This window comes from Berghia stephanieae, chromosome 1 (genome assembly GCF_034508935.2).
Source record: "Berghia stephanieae isolate SIO BIC M18660-M18661 chromosome 1, UCSD_Bste_1.3, whole genome shotgun sequence".
NCBI lineage: Eukaryota > Metazoa > Mollusca > Gastropoda > Nudibranchia > Aeolidiidae > Berghia > Berghia stephanieae.
In genome coordinates, this window is record NC_088360.1 from 114,728,260 (window position 1) to 114,746,922 (window position 18,663).

Consider the following 18,663-nt stretch of genomic DNA (forward strand, 5'->3'; position numbering starts at 1 on the left):
CGGTTTCCTTGAACTAATTTCACCCAGCCAACATAAAAAACGAATTGCTTAATGGATTTGGGGTTTTTTTATGCGCCAGGTGATTTCGACCACTGATGATAGACTGTGGTATTGACAGTTGCGTATTTATCGTGTATATCTCTCTACACTGAATGGGTGTGTATACAATATGATACACATGCTGACACCCACAGTCACTCACACACCCCATCGATGCTTCGCATAACCGACACCTCTCTGCTTATTCTTAGCACTTCGCTATTCATTCTATATTATTCAATGCCACGCACCATGATTGGCTACAACGGTAAATGAATGTTGTAACATAACAGCCCCTCTCCACACACAAAAAGCTTGTAATATGTCATATATAAAGTTATCTCCCTCAACATATCAATGAAATAAATAAATAGCTAAAATTTGTCTAGGGTCTATTCCAATGGAAAACGGGAATAACCCAGGTGTGAGTTGTTGCAGAGAGCCGCAAACTGAGTTAAGGAGAAGTCGCTTGCTGAAAGCCACATAACGCTATGGATATCGAACTAGGCATCTTTTGGTTGCGTAGCAAAGTCTATAATGATGAGCCTCAATGACCCCATATCAAGTCATTATGGCAAGGCATGGTTTCCTCGAACTTTTTTGCATGTCCTGAGGAGTTCGAGGAAACCGTGCTGGAGTGTTTTGTTTTGTGTAAACCACATCTTCCAACTTGATGCCAACGAATTATTGAAACAAAGTGGGGCTGCTGTAAACTCTATTAGAGTATATCACTCTCTCCCTCCCTCTTTCTCTCTAACTCTCTCTCTCTCTCTCTCTCTCTCTCTCTCTCTCTCTCTCTCTCTCTCTCTCTATATATATATATATATATATATATATATATATATATATATATATATATATATATATATATAAGTCGAGTGAACACTTATGTCATAAAGTGTAGAAGTGTATATATTCTTATATATAATGGAAGTTTCAAAATTGTCTGAATACATGGGATGAGGACAAAATATATAAAAAAGCACTCAATTAGTAACAGATAATAAAGCTTCAGTGATTAATATAAAAACTTCATCACTTCTGATTAATTTGACATGATACAATGTTATGGCCTTTTACAGTTTGGTTCATATCAAATTATTACAAAACAGGAGACATTATTTTAACCCTCTAATGGCGAGATTGAATTTCTCCCATTATAATTTTTCTATGCTCGTAACTGTCTTTATTCACCACGAGAGCTGTGACTGTAACACTGCCTGACACCCAAGTACAATCACTGTCACCGCTTATGTCTCAATACAGTATTATGTCGGAATAATCCTGATGATGAAATATGATTTCTCTGTCTGGATAATAAATTTTATTTGACTGAATTTGCTCCTGTTGTTTGTTTTGTTTTTAAGGGTTTTACGGCGCATGCAACACATTTAGGTTATATCAGCGCCAGCAAAAAGGAAGAAAATGGGATAGTGAAAAGTTATAGAATTACAATTAAAGCACCCAAGAAAAAGTAAGACAAAGGGGAATTGAGAACAAATAGGGATCAGATGTAGATTCCAAGAGCATACCACCAATGTACTTAGTTTGAAATCACCTACAAGTCTCATCCAGACACAAGCACAAAATCCAACAAAGAGGAACACACTCAAATGCTTACATTATACATTCAAAATAAAAATAATAACACACAACAGAGAGATGATTTACAAGGAAAAAAATATCATCCCCCAAAACAATAACTATGCATTTGACTGTTTCCCTCCCAGCTAGGATTCCGGCCAGTGCCAGGACAAAACCAAGTAATCTCATTCCGAGACAAAGACAGAAAGCATGTTGGATAACAGATATAAGGGGAAGAAGACACAGTATGTACCTCCCTGCCCGCTATGGGAGGTCAGGATCCCCACCCAGGAATTTGCTCCTGTTGAAAAGCTTGCTTGTAGTATCTCGAAGTAGTGAAGTCTTGAAGTTCATAACTAATATTTTTCACTTTTTTTTTCAATACGGTTCATCCCAACATAATGCCATATTGCGGTGGTAGGTTACAAATTAGGGGAAAAGACGATGTTCTGTTCGAGTAATTGAATCTAGTTTGTAAAGGGTTAATAATAAAGACGATCATTGGATGAAGGATGACATTTGTGAAAATATAAACGGATGAGTATTGCAAAAATGACTTTTAAGGGTTTAAAAAAATTAATGTTGAATAAATATTGAAATAGTAAATGGCAATTATCACAATTTAAAATGACTAAGGATACTTAATAAATATATCACTCTTATTGATATATCTAATGGCTTAAAGCAAAGTTAAGTACTACATTGTAGACCTAGCACATTGTAACAGATCACGAATTAAAATGACTTTTTCAACATAACTGTAGTTTTAACTAAAAATAAAGCATTAATAAAATTGTAATAACTCTTCGATTAAAATAACACACAGTATATTAAATTAATATAGTTATACAACTCTTACAATTGATAATATTCTATTGCTTTGATATAATTATATTTAAAATGCTGTAATGAAAATAAACTGTCAAGAAATGCGCCTATGTTTACTCGCTTTAAAACCTTTGTGGAACAGACTAATTTCATCATTTTCGTTTATAAAGATAAGAAAAATCTGTATAAATTTTCTTCTCCTATCTCCCATAAAGCTAATTATTTTTCAGACACTGACAATGATATACATAAACCCATGACAGACCAGCACCAGCTCATTTTATCAAATTCTCTCTCCATTCCTTCATTCTCTTCAACAAATCTTTAATAAAGACGTCCCTGTGCATCACTCTTGGACAAAGACTGCGCTCTTTAACATCAGAGGGACTTCCTACTTTTACATCAACTCCTGTATGGTAGGAGGAATTTATTTTTCAAATGGATTTCGAGAGGTTTATTTACAAATAATGGTGTATAGACAGGGATTAAAATACAAGTCTTAAGGTGAAAAGCAGGCAAAACTTATTACCATTGTACCACAGATATACATTTTAAGAACTTACATACTTTGATTTATATTTTGCACTTTGTATGATGTCATTAAGTATAAGCTGAGTTATTGCCATTTAAAGTTGATGTTCAAGATAATAATCTGTAAATTGAGGAACGATGTCCGCTTGGAAAAGTTTCCCCTATTTTCATGAAAAATTCATTTTTTTATTTCGGAAAATGAAATCTTCCTTATTACAAATCCACTGAAAATTCAAAATCTATTTCTATGGAAAGCTGTTTTGCAAATTGTGACTGATTGTCCTGGATCACCTTTTATAATGACGAGCTGTATAACTAAAAGATCAAGTAAATTCAACGACTTTATGTAAAGACAAGAAACCAAAAATTGAGAGTTGGAGGGGAGGAGAGTGAGGGGTGGAGGAGACAGCAATCGGGTACATCCTAAACCTAAAATCATAGAGTTGTAGATATCAAGTTCATTCTATGAGACATTTGTCAAGATGCTGAATAAATAGCCAGTATTCAAAACACCAGCTAAAAGGATCTCGAATGCAGTAAAATTGTTGGGACTAAGAGCCAGTTCATTTTGTATTTGAGGTCTTAGTAAATGCAAGAAGCTGATGATAATTATGGTTTGTAAAAAGTTCGGTTTTTTAATGTGGGATTTTATTTGCAGAACTTTCCTTGGAACCAAGCGTATTAAATCAAAGTTCTAATTTTCAGCTTTCGATCCTATTGTACAATGGTCTTATTTGATGTTGCTCAAGAAGTGTTTTTGTCCGAAACTTCAATGCTTGTACTTTGTTTCATTCTATCAAACATTACAAAAACATATAAAGATCTGAAGACAAACAGTAATAGCCCCGGTATTAAATTGAATATAAAATTCAGAAGAATATGTGGATGAAACAAGCACTTGCATCAAACATAATAAGAAACAAAGAATGTAGGTAAATGATAGAAAAAAGGGAGAAAACTAACAATGAGAAGGATTCAAGTCTGTGTATTCATGCAATCTGAGACACTGACTTTACTTTACTTTGCTACTCCCAGACTTGTGGTCATTTGTCATCAACAAGCATACTGAGATGTCAAATAAAACAAAAATGGCAGCTTAGAATTATAATTCAGTCGCTTTCCTAGTTCCTTCCTCCAAATATGGTCAACACACATTAAACCATTAAATACTGCATGAAAATAATTTTTAGGTTACGGCGTTTTTCTATCTTTCAAACAGAGGTTGCCAATATGTGAGGACGTATTTTCATCTCTATCTTACTTATTTTCTTACTGGATGTTTTTGGCAGTTCTCTATACCCTTATAATCTATCCTTATCATCGGTACAAAAGGATGTTCTATTTGCATATTTAAAATGAAATGTATATGATAATCCTTTAGACATCAACATTTGTTTTTCAGTGATCAAGGTCAAGGCTGGCAGTGTCAAAATCCACTCCATCTACTTCTTCAATGTCACTCAGCTCCAAGTCATCTAGGTCAAAATCAACACGTCCTGAAGATCGAAAAAAAAAACAATCAAAAAACAAATACATAGAATTATTTTTTTAATGAGGTTAGATGTAGAGAGATTTCTTTCCCAATATAAATTTGTATGCTCCTCTTAACTCTTATACATGTCAATGTATCTTTTATTACCTACATTTTTCAGAATTTTAAAACGAAATATGAAGTATCCAGTTTGTAGACCAAATAATAAAAAATGAAGAATCATACATACAACAAGTGATTATCCGATCAATATAGTCTAACAAATCATGATACACAATTGATACCAGCTTAATATCACGTCAAATCTCATGTTTGCAAAATTTGGTGACATTTCTGTATTGTAGATAATAAATAATCATTTCATTATTTCATACAATTCTCTTTAACTTTAACAAAAGGCAAATTTATTTATTTGCAAGTGTTTCTAAAATTTCATTGAGGACAAGAAAACAAACAGACAAAAAAAAAAAAAAGCAGGTAGGGCCAACAGCATTATGGCTGCTTGAAAATAAAATGTTAAATGTACTTCCCAGTGTTACCAAAGAATCGAATTAAAAAGAGCTATACGAGTCATTTCTTTTCCTCTTCTTTTGACTGATAGTTAGACTTAGTATTAAGGGGCGGTTTGGGTCTTTTCTAAAAAAAAATTAATTACCATTATTGGGCGGTTTTAATCATTCTGTATCGTCATTATAGGTTAAAAAACAACATTTATGGTGAAAAATTGTGATTATCTGTGTTGATACCCATTTTGCGATCTAATTTGGGGGTTTGACATCAAAAAATATAACAATCTTTTTGGGGTTCTGACATCAAAAAATATAACAATCTTGTGGCAAACGTTCCACAAAAACTAATGAAGGAATAACCTCCATATGCTTCCCTCCTGTCAACATTGTACCATAGTGTGTCACCATAGAGAGATTTTACGGATTTAGCTTATGGAATTTTTATTAGATCATTACAAAGTTGAGAATCAAAATGTTATGACAAAATTTATGTAAAAAATTCAGATTTAGAATTATAATTTAAAATTCACAAATTTTATACAAAAAATTTCTCTATGGTGACATAATACATTATCTTTGTGATAACTGTGGAAATTTTCAAACAATTTCATTGAATAGATTCTGAGAAACGTTTGACACAGTTTCCCATACTCTTAGAAAAATGACATATTGAGAAAATAGCAAAATGGCTTCCCGTTTTTCACACTTTTCTTATTACATGTACCATTTTCGACATCAATTATATTATTTCTAAGATAATAAAATATCATTTGCCACCAAAATCTCAAAATCAAATTTTTGAAGGATTTTCCTAATAATTATACCCAAACCGCCCCTTAATGTCGATGTCCTTATCCGAGGGAAAAAGAAAAGAACGCGTGTGTTACTTTCCTGGCAGTCATCTTTAAAGGTCTCAATATTACTCAAAAAGCATGATACCAGCAGGTAGGTTATTCCATAAGCAAAAAGTATTTGAGGAGAATGAGTAAAGATGACTCAAAATTTGATGGAAGAATATTAAAAATTTGATACCTTGGCTGGCTAGCTTGTTATTTTACTTGGCACTATTTGGTATTTATCTACTTTATTTACTGGTATCTATGTATAGCAATTTAATCCATCCTGTACACAGAGCTATTATTTTAGCCCTAGCAAATACATTTGACTAAAGTATGTTTTCCTTTTTAAAAAAATAAAATTGAGCTTATATATAGCGCAATATCCACTAAACATGCTCACAGCGCTTTACAAGGGGTCCCTGGTCACGGGACATGACACCTGTTATATTACAATTTTTTTCGAACAGAGACAATGCTGTTATCAGACAGGTACTCATTTTACATCTGAGTAAATGAGAGAATGTGAGTAAAGAGCCTTTTCCAAGGACTGAACTATGCACCGAGTGAGGACTTTCCCATATGAAAGTGAGTGTCATACCACAAGACCACATAGCCACACAGACCACATAGCCGCATAAGAATAAAAAATAAAAATTATTCAAAATCTTTTTTAAAATTAAAAATAAGAGTTATTGCAACGACAAGTGACCTAAATAAATTTTGTTGAAATTGTATTGATTGTATATCATAAGTAGGCACTTAAATGATGCTTGCGTCACGTTTAGGTCCTATGAGAAAGAAAAAATATTTGAAACAGTAAAAGTTTATATAAAGCTACATTTGTCTCCATAAACAATTTCACGAACCCAATAAATAGTGAGAAAATGTGACAATTGTCGTCTGTATAAAAATGCACATTATGTTAATTCAATAATTTATATAAAAATAAATAAATTTGTATATTTGCAAAGCACACTCCGACAAATCCATGACAGTTAATTTTCTTTGCAAAGCTTAATCTTATCCCTAGCAGACCATACTATGTGACTAAATTTCCATATCTTACAGTAAGCTGACTGTTATGGCAGACTTTATGTACCAACTTTCTCATGATACCCATTACAACCTATAGCCATAAACTCATTCATTCAGACATTGGTCTCATAAAGTGAGTTAAATTAAATTTAATTGAGCTTTTATATAGCGCAATATCCACTAAAATATAAACGTTAATATGTGTAATTGTTTATCTTCCGTAAAACCGAGCACATTCCAGGTATTGTTATTGGAGGTAGGAGGATAAATAATCTGGGATATGCAGATGATACAGTATTGTTGGCATCGAACGAGACAAATCTACAGATCCTTGCAAATCAAGTAAACCTGAACAGTACAGCAAAGGGTCTAGAGATGAATGGTCAAAAGACGAAGGTAATGGTCATGTCAAAGAAGCCTGAAAAAATCGCAAAAGTCCAAATTAATAATCAAAACATCGAACAAGTAGATTCTTTTAAATATCTTGGACAGACAATGACCAACAACGGAAAGAATGAGCTGGAAGTGAAAAACAGGATTGCTATAGCTAAGTCGAGGTTCAGCCAACTGAATAGCATTTTAACTTCCCAACAAACGCAGATGAAAACGAAAATAAGAATACTCAAATGTTATGTCCACTCAGCACTTCTCTACGGATCAGAAACATGGACCTTGAACAAACAAATAGAGAAAAGAATTGAGGCCTTTGAAATGTGGACTTTCCGTCGCCTTGGAAAAATCAGTTGGAAAGAAAAGAAAACAAATCAAGAAGTCTGTGACATCCTTGATATCAGACCGACCCTAATGAAAGTAATAAAAACAAGAAAACTAAGGTATTTTGGACACCTAAGACGCCATCAAACTGTCAACAAGGACATTCTTGAGGGTAGAGTTGAGGGGAAAAGAGGAAGAGGCAGGCCAGCAAGAACTTGGATAGATGATGTGAGGACATGGACAGGATTGTCGGCAGCTGAATGCAGTCAGCAAGCCGTCAACAGGGAAGATTGGCGTGTCATTTCAAGTTGACCTCAACCCATGAGATGACACTGGAAGAAGAAGAAGAATATGTGTAGAGGGCCTTACCCAAAGGCACAGCACTTAGACCAGAATTTTACTACCATTGTCTTTCACCTGGTCACAGATCGCACTCAATATCAATCATTACGGTACAAAATGAGACCTGTCAATGGCTCAGTCATTCTTGCTAGTATAGAGGATACCTTACGTGTGATATTTTAATTTTTTTTTAAAATTATTTAGACCACCAAATAATTGATGGCATACTTTTTTCTATTAAAATTGAATCTGATTTGGATATTTCAAAATAAAAATCTTATCTGTATTATGGTTGAATCATTTTGAAAAGAAGTGAAACACTAAACAGAAGAAATGAAAATAAAATTCCAATTATGTACAATAGGCCATTTTCAATGTTGAAACAAGTAATAATAATCCACTACCTTCGTGGACCTCTGGAATAAAGTAAAAATAATTTGAACTTCAACAAGTTGGCTTTCAGATTCAGTTTAAGTGGCATTAAAATTTTACATTAAAAATATTCCTACCTTTTTTACTATATTTCTGCTTGCTTCCATAAGCTGAAATGGTTCCTGATGTTTCCTTGTCATTTTCCAAATTCAACCCTAACAGATCACCAAGATCATCATCGTCACTATAAGCCTCTTCACTGAAATCACTTAAATCCGAAGGATCCGATAAACTGTGCAAATCATCGGCTGGAATAATGCTGTCAAATGGTCTTGAAAGGCTTGATAAAAATGGGTTTCTTCTGGGGGCTAAAAATTAAAATGCATTGCAAACAATTCATAACAGGACATGTTTGTTTATTTCAATTAAAAGCAGTTTCAATTATGATATTTATTTGTTTTAAATCACTGTACAATTATAAATCTACATTTATCACAATTTGAACTTCAATTATCTATCCTTGATAGCTTTAACTAAACTCATCTTGTGACCGAAACGAAATTCATTACATGAAAGACTTGAATAAATGAATTAATTGACAGATACTTCTTTTCTGAAGGCTGAAAAAAAACAGAAAGAAAATTATCTCTATATCAATATAAAAAGAAATGCTAAATACAAAACTCTCACATAATATAGATGGGCGAATATTTCCATCATGGAGTATTTTACTTTCTGTTTGATATTTCTTATCAATGCTTTCAATCTTCTCATCCATAGAAGAAATAGCCATGCTGAAACAAATAAATGTTAAATAATTTGTGTGTTAAAATTAAAATTTCAATAACTTGCACGAAGAAAATAATGTGAAAAATTCAAAGTACATTATATAAACATACATATATCAGGGATGTCAAATCAGTTTTGAAAAAAAAAAAAACTGAAAATGAGCAGAGCATAATAGCTCACTTAAAATGAACCTTGTTAATTCGCAGTCAAATACATCTCTCTTAATTCTTCCCTTTCTTTTGCAAGTGTATAGGGCATTTTTGGCATCAATTCCAATAACATTATTTCTGTGTGGAAAAGAATGACCTTCAGTGACCTTCTTCTTTGAGACAGGAAAAGCTGCTGAGTGAACTGAGGAGTGAAAAAACCCCTGGAAAAAACGGACATTTGATAACCCTTATTTATACATGGTGGTTAAGACATTGTACCATGAGCCCCGCTTCAGGCACTTTCCTTTATTTTTTCTTTGAGCAAGATTATCAACCTCCAATTTTCTCCCTTTGGACAACATGATGATTTTTGTTTTAAGGACAGTAAAAAGAATTGACATATTTATTTATTCCTTTTAGCAATAACTGTATAGCTAACAAAACTAAACTTTGGTATTTCTTAATTTGTCACATTATAAGGAAATAATGCCTAACTTTATTGCAAAATGAGTACATCTTGTATCTTATCGTTAACATTTCAAAATTTATTAACTTATAAGCTTGATTTAAACCTGTCTCCACTATGCCTTCTGAAAAATATAACAGCAGATAATCTCTGCTAAATAAGTAAAAGTGAAGAAACAATTTTTTTTATTTTAAAGGCGCTTTGAGGTTTTGACGAAAGGTGCAATAGAAAAATGCTTCTTATTATTATGTAGGCAATGCCTGATTTTACCATATTTTAAAATAAATTTAGGGTGCTTGATTGACTAGTTCACAGAGTGACATAAACATAAAATAATGATGAACAAAGCACTGGCAACATTATTGTCATTGACATTTTTTTAAAAACATCGTAAAAGCATATGAGATCAATCGGGCATTCAAGCTGATGAATTTGGTTTTATCAATTCAGTTTCATAACAAAAGCAGGCATAAAGATGGAACAAACAACAGAAGAATCCAATACATTTTAGTGAAGTTATTAATAGCACTTGAGTAGAGGTGGAATTTAATCTTGAAAATATGATTTACGACTTACCGCAGTTGTTGCAAATCCGATGATGTTACACTCGGACTAGCTTTGGTCATTGGGGTGTACAGAGGTTTGGCAAGGATAGGATCATTTGAAAGGTAAATACTCTGAAAATCAATATTTTAAAAATAATAATGTTCAATGACAAACTTTGATCTATCTTAGAGCCTATTGCTATTGGTGTCATCTTAATTTGCAACAGTAGCTGTGTTGTTTTCTTTAGGTTTTTTTTCTTTTCGGGTTTTTTTTTCTACAGTAGAAGCATTAACAGATCATTGTATGATATCAATACCACTGGAGTCCTTTTTATCCTCTTCAAATCGTTATTCAGAGTGAATGTGAATGTGATTGTCTTATGTTGTTTCTGGTTTGTAAAACGTAGTTATATTTGTGGAAATTCTCCATTCACTCCTTTAGATGGGTATGAAGGATTTCCACTGGGTCGCTAAATTTCTTGTAGAAACATCTTGTCGACTCATTTGAAACCGTTTTATCAAAACAATCAAACAATTTTAGCTGATTTCTATGATCTATGTTTACTTTATTTACCTCTTTTTTCATCACTGACAATTTTGCAAAGCTGTACCTAAATATATATTTTGCATAAGAATTATATATCTATAGTCTTCATCATGCATTTAACAGGCTATTTTATGATCCATAAATTTGACATTTAACTTTTTAAAATCATCTGTGCATTCTGAATGTTCCATACATTGTGTATAATTTTTGTCTCATGGTAATGATCCAACATTCCTTGATGTTTTTCATTCCATGATTATTTCTGTTCAATGTTGAAAGCTTTATTTATATATTTTTCCTTTGGTTTAATAGTTTCATATGTTTAAAAATATAAAATGAAAACTATGCCACATCAAACTGATGGATTGAATAAAAAATATGGGAGAGTTAGCAATATACTAATAATGAAAGACATATTCAATTGACTTGGACAATAGAAAAAAAAAAAAAAAAAGAAAGAAAAGAAAAGAAAAGAGAAAAATGGAAAGAGACAGGAAAGAAGAAGGAAGTAAAAAATGGATAGATTTGTGAAAAGATACAATTATTTGTAAGTTTAAAAAATATTAAACAACAACTTTAAATCATTACTTACTCTATGAAATGAGTCTGCATTGGTGTCATGCTTTGACTTGTTAAGATTCTCTATTGCAATGTGCCCTTCCATTCGACCTAAAGTGAAATGAATAAATATCATTAGATTTTTTTTTTCCATTGTAGTTGTGGAGGAAATAAACGATGATGATAATGATGATGATGATGATGATGATACTGATGATGATGATGATGATGGTGGTGGTGGTGATGATGATATTATTATTATTATTATTATTATTATTATTATTATTATTATTATTATTATTATTATTATTATTATTATTATATCATCATCATCATCATCATCATCATTATTATCAATATTATTATTAATATTATAATAATAATTATTATTATCATTAGCATTATTATCAATATTATTATTATCATTATCATCATCTTCACCATCATCAGCAGCATCATTATTGTCCCCGTAGTAGTCATGATCACCATCACCCCCGTCATCTTCTTGATGATTATCTGTTTTGTTGTTATCTATTCATGTTTCCTTCACTGCAGTGAAGTAATATTGTTTCTACTTGATAGATGAGTTATATTCAAGAGTCAATTGTGCTTGTGTGTGGTTGTGTGCATGTGTATATAGCCTACAAGAGTGTGGGGTGTGCACGTGTATATGTTCACTATACTATAATTGTATTTTATATTGGCATCAATGTGAACCAAAACCCTTTCTTTAGACAATAAAGTTCTAGTATCATCATCATCATCATCATCATCATCATCATCATCATCATCGTCGTCATCATCATCATCATCATCATTATCATTATTATTATTCTTATTCTTATTCTTATTATTATTATTATCATTATTATTATTATTATCAGTATTATTATTATTATTATTATTATTATTATTATTATTATTATTATTATTATTATTATTATTATTATTATTATATCATCATCATATTACTTAAGTAACTATGGCGATCATTAGTCTGATTGATAATATACAAAGGGTTATAAACATTTTAATTGCAATCAATTAGGATAAGAAGACAGGGCACCCACCTATCCTTCCTTTCATTTGGCCTAGCTCCAATCGTACTTGCTCTAAACTACTGGTAAGATTCTCTTTGCTGAATCCAAAATGAGAATGGAAATGGCAAAGAAAAAGACAGGAGTTAAAACATTTAACACTTTCATTCTCTGAATAAGATTAAAATATTGTCCTTATTAAGTATTGCCAGACTACGACTTTAACCTTTACATGTGACCCTATTATGTACCCAACGTGTTAACAAAACATTGTCAGACTGAGACTTTAACCTTTACATGTGCCCCTATTATATACCCAATGTGTTAACAAAACATTGTCAGACTGAGACTTTAACCTTTACATGTTCCCCTATTATATACCCAATGTGTTAACAAAACATTGCCAGACTGCGCCTTTAACCCTTTACATGTGCCCCTATTATGTACCCATTGTGTTAACAAAACATTGTCAGACTGCGATTTTAACCCTTTAATGTGCCCCTATTATGTACCCATTGTGTTAACAAAACATTGCCAGACTGCGACTTTAACCCTTTACATGTGCCCCTATTAAGTACCCAATGTGTTAATAAAACTGCAACTTTAGCCCTTTACATGCTCTGTTCGATTTTACCTCTAACAGATATCACATATTTACACTTAGAAACAAAGGAGCATTAGCAGTGATAAGACACTAGCCCATGTCACATCAGGGCACCGTTCCTGCTCTCTTGATAAAAACGGTTTGGTTTGTAGTTAAATCTGATAATTTATGGAAAAAATGAATATTAAAACGAAATATAGTCTCGCCCTAAAGGATGAAGAAGTGTTTCTTGCAAAAAAAAATTTTATTAGCTACAAACAACCCGCCCAGATGTAATGAGTCGCATTGTACAGTATTGCGTTTATAAATTGACCTATTTTTTAATTAATGGATAATGTGATACTTACGTGAAGCACATCACATTGTATGCTACAAAAGGCATCTATTAAGCACAATCCCCCTTTCATGTTAGACAATAAATCTTTACAAATCAAAATCTTTTCCTACAATGGACAAAAAGTTAACACTCTAGACTTTCTATGGCCAACCATCACATGTATAATACAATGAATTAATAAGTTTATTCAATACAACGTAATATCACTCACATATTCCAAAATTCTGGGTCAAATCTTGGGGATGGAGTTGGAGTTCGGTAAGAATTCCTCTCAAACTTTTGTACTAAAGATTTAACTTTTTCTAATTCAACCATCATCTCTCGTTTAATATTTGATATTTTCAACTCTGATACAAGTGGTGAAGGTTGTTGATGTTTCATGGTGTTGCTAAGAAGGTCAACTTCACCTGGAAATAAATAAATCATGTTTTATTGTTCATAAAACATACCATTTATTTATTTTATATGTCCGTTCACTCTCTCTATATGGTGGACAGAAAAACAGATTGTATTTCCTTTGAAGTTTTGAGAATAAATATTACAGATTTACAATAAAACTTAATTGTTGGAAGAAATCTTGAAATTCAGAAACCAAAGATCAAATTTAAAGTACTGGAATTCCTGAGCTAAAACAGTTCAGTGTCTATCTATTGAATGAACAAAAACATCAACTGCAGAGTGTTGCTGTATTTAGGCATTAACTAGGCGTTTACATTATTTAACTACAAAAATGGAGCCATAGCATTTACAAGGTCACAGCAAAAGCAATCAGATCACTAGGATTCATTTGGCCTGAACTGCATCTATGCCATAGAAAAGTCAAAGAACAAGCTTTCATTTATTTGGCCAACTATAGAATATATGTATGTACTGCCTTAGATCCATATTGTGACGCATGCATACAAAATATGAAAAAATCTAGAAACAGGCTGCACGATTCATGACTAAATGTAAATCCAGAGATCAGGGGCACAAACTTTGGACAACTAGGGTGCCAACCATTAAGAGACAACAGAAAATCAGCCCTGCTTAATCTATTTTTTAAGATTATTAGGTTTAATCTGAATATCCCTAAGGACAAAAATGGAGAGCAACTATACTTCTAGACACAGCAACATTTATAAATTCATACCACACACACACACGAACAGAGACACCGGGAAAAAAAACAAAACAAAACAGCTTTCATCCTATGACGATCAGGGACTGGAACATGCTACCACATGAAAAAAAAAAAAAAGTAGTAGACCGACGAGTTCAAGCACATTAAAAATATCATAAGACATCAGGTCTCAAGATGATTGATCCCCCCCCCTAAAAATGTATATATGTCAGTGTATGTGCATCAGAATTTGTAGGTCAGATTATGTATGTTACTCTCTATATTTGCAGTATTGGGCACAAATAGTCCCTCTTGCAACTCATCCCCCAGATCCAGACTAGCATATATTTCAAACGATAAGCTTGATTGTTGTAAATAAACAAATACAAAATCAATTGACATGCCAATTTTCCATTGCTCATCACTTTGTGTTTCTCTTTCAAAGTTCATATGTCGATTTATTTGGTTTACTCAAGCTTTGAAATATAATCTATGAGAATATTCTCCTTCGCGGTCATAGTTTTTTTTACCTTTTAGTAAAGCAATCTGTTCTTTATAATAATCTCTCTCACCATCCAATGATTTCACAAGGTGCTTCAACTTGTCAATAGTCTGTTGTGAATGTGAAAAAATGAGAATTTGTTCAAATCAAAAATAACTATTCTTGTAAAACCTTACGATTTACAACATTATGGTGTATAAAAAATTATCAATATGTAATAAAGTCAGGATTTGAAATAATACATTATCATAATGTGACAGAAACGTGATTATATCCCTACATCTCTTTGTCAATTAATGCATAATTATTGAAACAAGATGAATTGCCTAAATTCACAAGCAAAGTTTATTTCAAAAAGTCTTTAGAGTTTTGTCATATCAAAACAGGCAAAATTATGTTTAACCATAAGACAAGTCGATATATTTAATTTTCCTTAAAATTCCAAAACTTGAGTTTTACATTGCTTAAAGTTCACGACTTCAATTCCATCTCCTTACCCAAACTGTACCATTTCAAGGTTGGTCCAAGAGGTATTAAATATCTTACATATGTTTCTAGAAGCAATAACTTAACAGTAAAAGGGGTTCTCTTTGGAATCAGATAAGATCTTGTCAATATTGTCATTTACAGTTAGGTATCCATATTGGTGAACGTATACAATAGAGGCATCCTGCCGTTTGATAATTTTTCTTTGTAGTAAAAGATGATGGTGATGATATGTTGATAGTTCTTATGACGATAACATAAAAATGAGTGAAACCATAGATAATTCATTCAGATGGAACATAATTACTTTTTAAAAAATACATGCCACTAGTTATTGCTATCTAGCGTTGTTTTGCATTAACACTCATTCACTATTCAATACAGCCTCTTGCAAGGTTCTACCAGGGTACAAGTAGGGTGTTTCATATAGCCTATCAAGTAAACAAGTTACATCTGTCCTTCAAAAGGTAACAACTCAGTCCTAAGATATTGATGACGATGATGATGATGATGATGATGATGGTGATGATGATGATGATGATGATTTATTTTAAAATGATCTTTGCTTGTGTGATACTCACTCTATTTTGAGAGTCAATTTGCTCTTGCATGTGCAATACTTGAATGCTTGATGCACTCATGTTATCAAAAGATGAGTTGAGTTTTCCAATGTCAAAATCAAAATTCACCGTTTTCTTTTGAAGATAGGATCTTCCCGATTTTGAAGTTGGGAATGTCTGTGAACCTAAAGTCTCCTGACATGAGTTGTGAACTTTACTGGACAAATTTTTCTGACAAAGAGAGCCAAATAGAAGAAATAATTTAATTTTTTATTATGTTTCTAAGTCTTCATCGCTGGGTGGTTAGAAATATCATATTTTGACATTTTATCTTGTAGATCTGCAAACTAATATAGTTTCTATGTTGTGTACATAAATCTGATTTATAAACACATAAAAGAGTTTTTCAGAGGCATAAAGACTTGGAAGCAGAATTAATCACACACAGCCGTGGACAGTCTCAAACCTGTAATTAATGCAGAGAGGAAATGTTGAGGTGGTAGGTCTACTACGAGAGCAGACGGTAAGTCTGCTTCGAGAACAGATAACGCGAGGTGGGTCTGCTGCAAGAACATATAACGCGAGGTAGGTCTGCTATGAGAACGGCACCAATCATTGTACAGACCCTGTCCTCAGCACTGGCAATTGCATCAAATAAGAAATGTCCTTAGGATGTCGTTGTGCAAAGCGGCGTAGGTACCTTGAGAGGCTGCAATAACGGCATGGCTGGAAACTGTTCCTGATGGTATTGCATCCTCCTCATCTTATTGTAGCTTTGATTGGGTTTTCCTTTCCGATGCCATTGTCTTGGTCAATAATTTTCGAGAAGAAAGACAATTAATTAAATAAAACCGTCTTTTTATAATCAGTTGATTATTTCATTGGCTGAATTGGTCCAATTCACAGGATGTCATTTGACACTAATCTCACATTCTCATTTACTGTTGTATTCACATCACGGCAGGATATGGTTAGCTGATTAAAAATTGTACTCTTGTTTGTTTTGTTTTTTAAACCTAATATTGCAGATATCAATAGATCATTATGTGAATGTAACCGTTTTCTTGTAAAAATTATGTTGATATACAAGATCTTTATTTATTAATGTTATAAAGCAAAAAAAAAAAAAAAAAACTACAAGCCCTGGGACTTTGATGTCATATCAATTATAAGCAAGATGTTGATATAAGTGTTATCTAAATATACCCGCGGTGACTGTATCTTGAACATATTAGTCTTGACCACCTCATTAATGGTGCATGACAGTTTTATTGATTTTTATTTTAAAAGTAAACAGCTGTAATACCAATAGAGCAAGTGCAATGAAATAGCTTTCCCTCCTCTAATTTTCGAGGCCCGATATTCTAAGAGGAGAAAAGAAAATGCCTGCAAACAAAGCCTTGAACACATATTTTACATCATCTGGACATGGTTAATATAAAAAAGGCCACAAACGAAAATTCACACTGTGATAAGTATGGACCACAAACACTTTCAAAGTCCACATACAATAGATTCTGCGGAAGCCCTTTTGTCTCTAAGATCTATGGCAGAAGACCATGAAGGGTGAAGGATCTTACAATGAGGATAAAAGAGGTGGCCACGGCATCCCAATTGAATGACTAGGGGGCAAAAGCACTAGTCCAGTCCAGTCTATCCCATGACCGGTTGGTCATCGGGGGGACTCTTGGGATGCAGACTTCACAATTCGATGCCAATCATCACGGTCTTGGGCCTTCTTCATTAAATTGTTCCACGTCAATCCTGTCCAATCTTGAATGTTATCCTGCCACACTTTCCTCTGTCTTCCTCTTCTTCGGCAGCCTTTTACTGTGCCCTGCAATATTGTCTTGCATAAGCTTCCATGTCTTACAAGGTGACCACTAGCTAAGTATATAAACAGCTTTAATAATTTTGAATTTATTATCAAATTAAATAAAACAAGCAGTGCAAATAATTCTGCATCAATTCAAAGCAAAAAAATATGAACAAATAATCTTACCTTTGCTTTAGCAAGATTCTTCTCAGTTTCCTTTACAATAGAAGAAAATTTATCTTCCCAATCCATTAGAGCAAGTGATAATTATGACATACTTTCTCCCGATTTTTGGTCTAAGATCTGTAAAGAAAAAAAAAAAATCTGGTAAAAATAGAAAAATGACACTGAAGACAAGAGGAAATTCTCATTTGCATATTATGTTAGATCAACAACGTTATTATTCCCTTAACGTATTGTGAAACCTGATACTTTGGAAGCAACAAATTTATAAGCAATTGGTTAATTACAATTCGTTAAAGAAAACTTTAATCAGCGCTATTCACACCCCACATTTCTCCTGTGTCTGTGATAAAAAGTCGGTGGCCACATATATTTTTGAGGATATATTTTTTAGATATTATTCTGCTTTGCAATTCACATGTTTTTCATTCGTTTAATGATCTAATAGATATCTAGAACGTTAGTATTACTATTAGTATTCTACTGTGCCTGTGTGTGTGTGTGTGTGTGTGTGTGTGTGTGTGTGTGTGTGATTGTGCGTTCATTTGACAGTCTTCATGATTTGGCTCTTACTTTTTTAGTCTTTCCACTTGATCTTTAAACCCCTATCTATTCAAATATTGATACATTTCTTTAATTTAAAGAAATAAAGTAAAATACTTGAACCATACTACAGACGCATTCAAATTTAATTTTA

At 32.7% G+C, this 18,663-nt stretch overlaps 1 protein-coding gene across 1 annotated transcript; it reads right to left on the bottom strand.

Moving 5' to 3' along the window:
• Window positions 1-933: 933 nt before the first annotated feature.
• On the bottom strand, window positions 934-18,127 carry LOC144962803 (uncharacterized). The gene is made up of 10 exons (XM_078896066.1): window positions 17,970-18,127; window positions 15,989-16,198; window positions 14,950-15,031; window positions 13,529-13,724; window positions 12,410-12,477; window positions 11,374-11,450; window positions 10,266-10,366; window positions 8,976-9,079; window positions 8,423-8,653; window positions 934-4,478 (listed from the first exon to the last, which is right to left on the bottom strand). Exons 1-10 carry the CDS (start codon window positions 18,033-18,035, stop codon window positions 4,381-4,383), a joined length of 1,233 nt encoding a protein of 410 aa, XP_078752192.1. The 5' UTR covers window positions 18,036-18,127; the 3' UTR covers window positions 934-4,380.
• Between the last annotated feature and the right edge of the window lie 536 nt (window positions 18,128-18,663).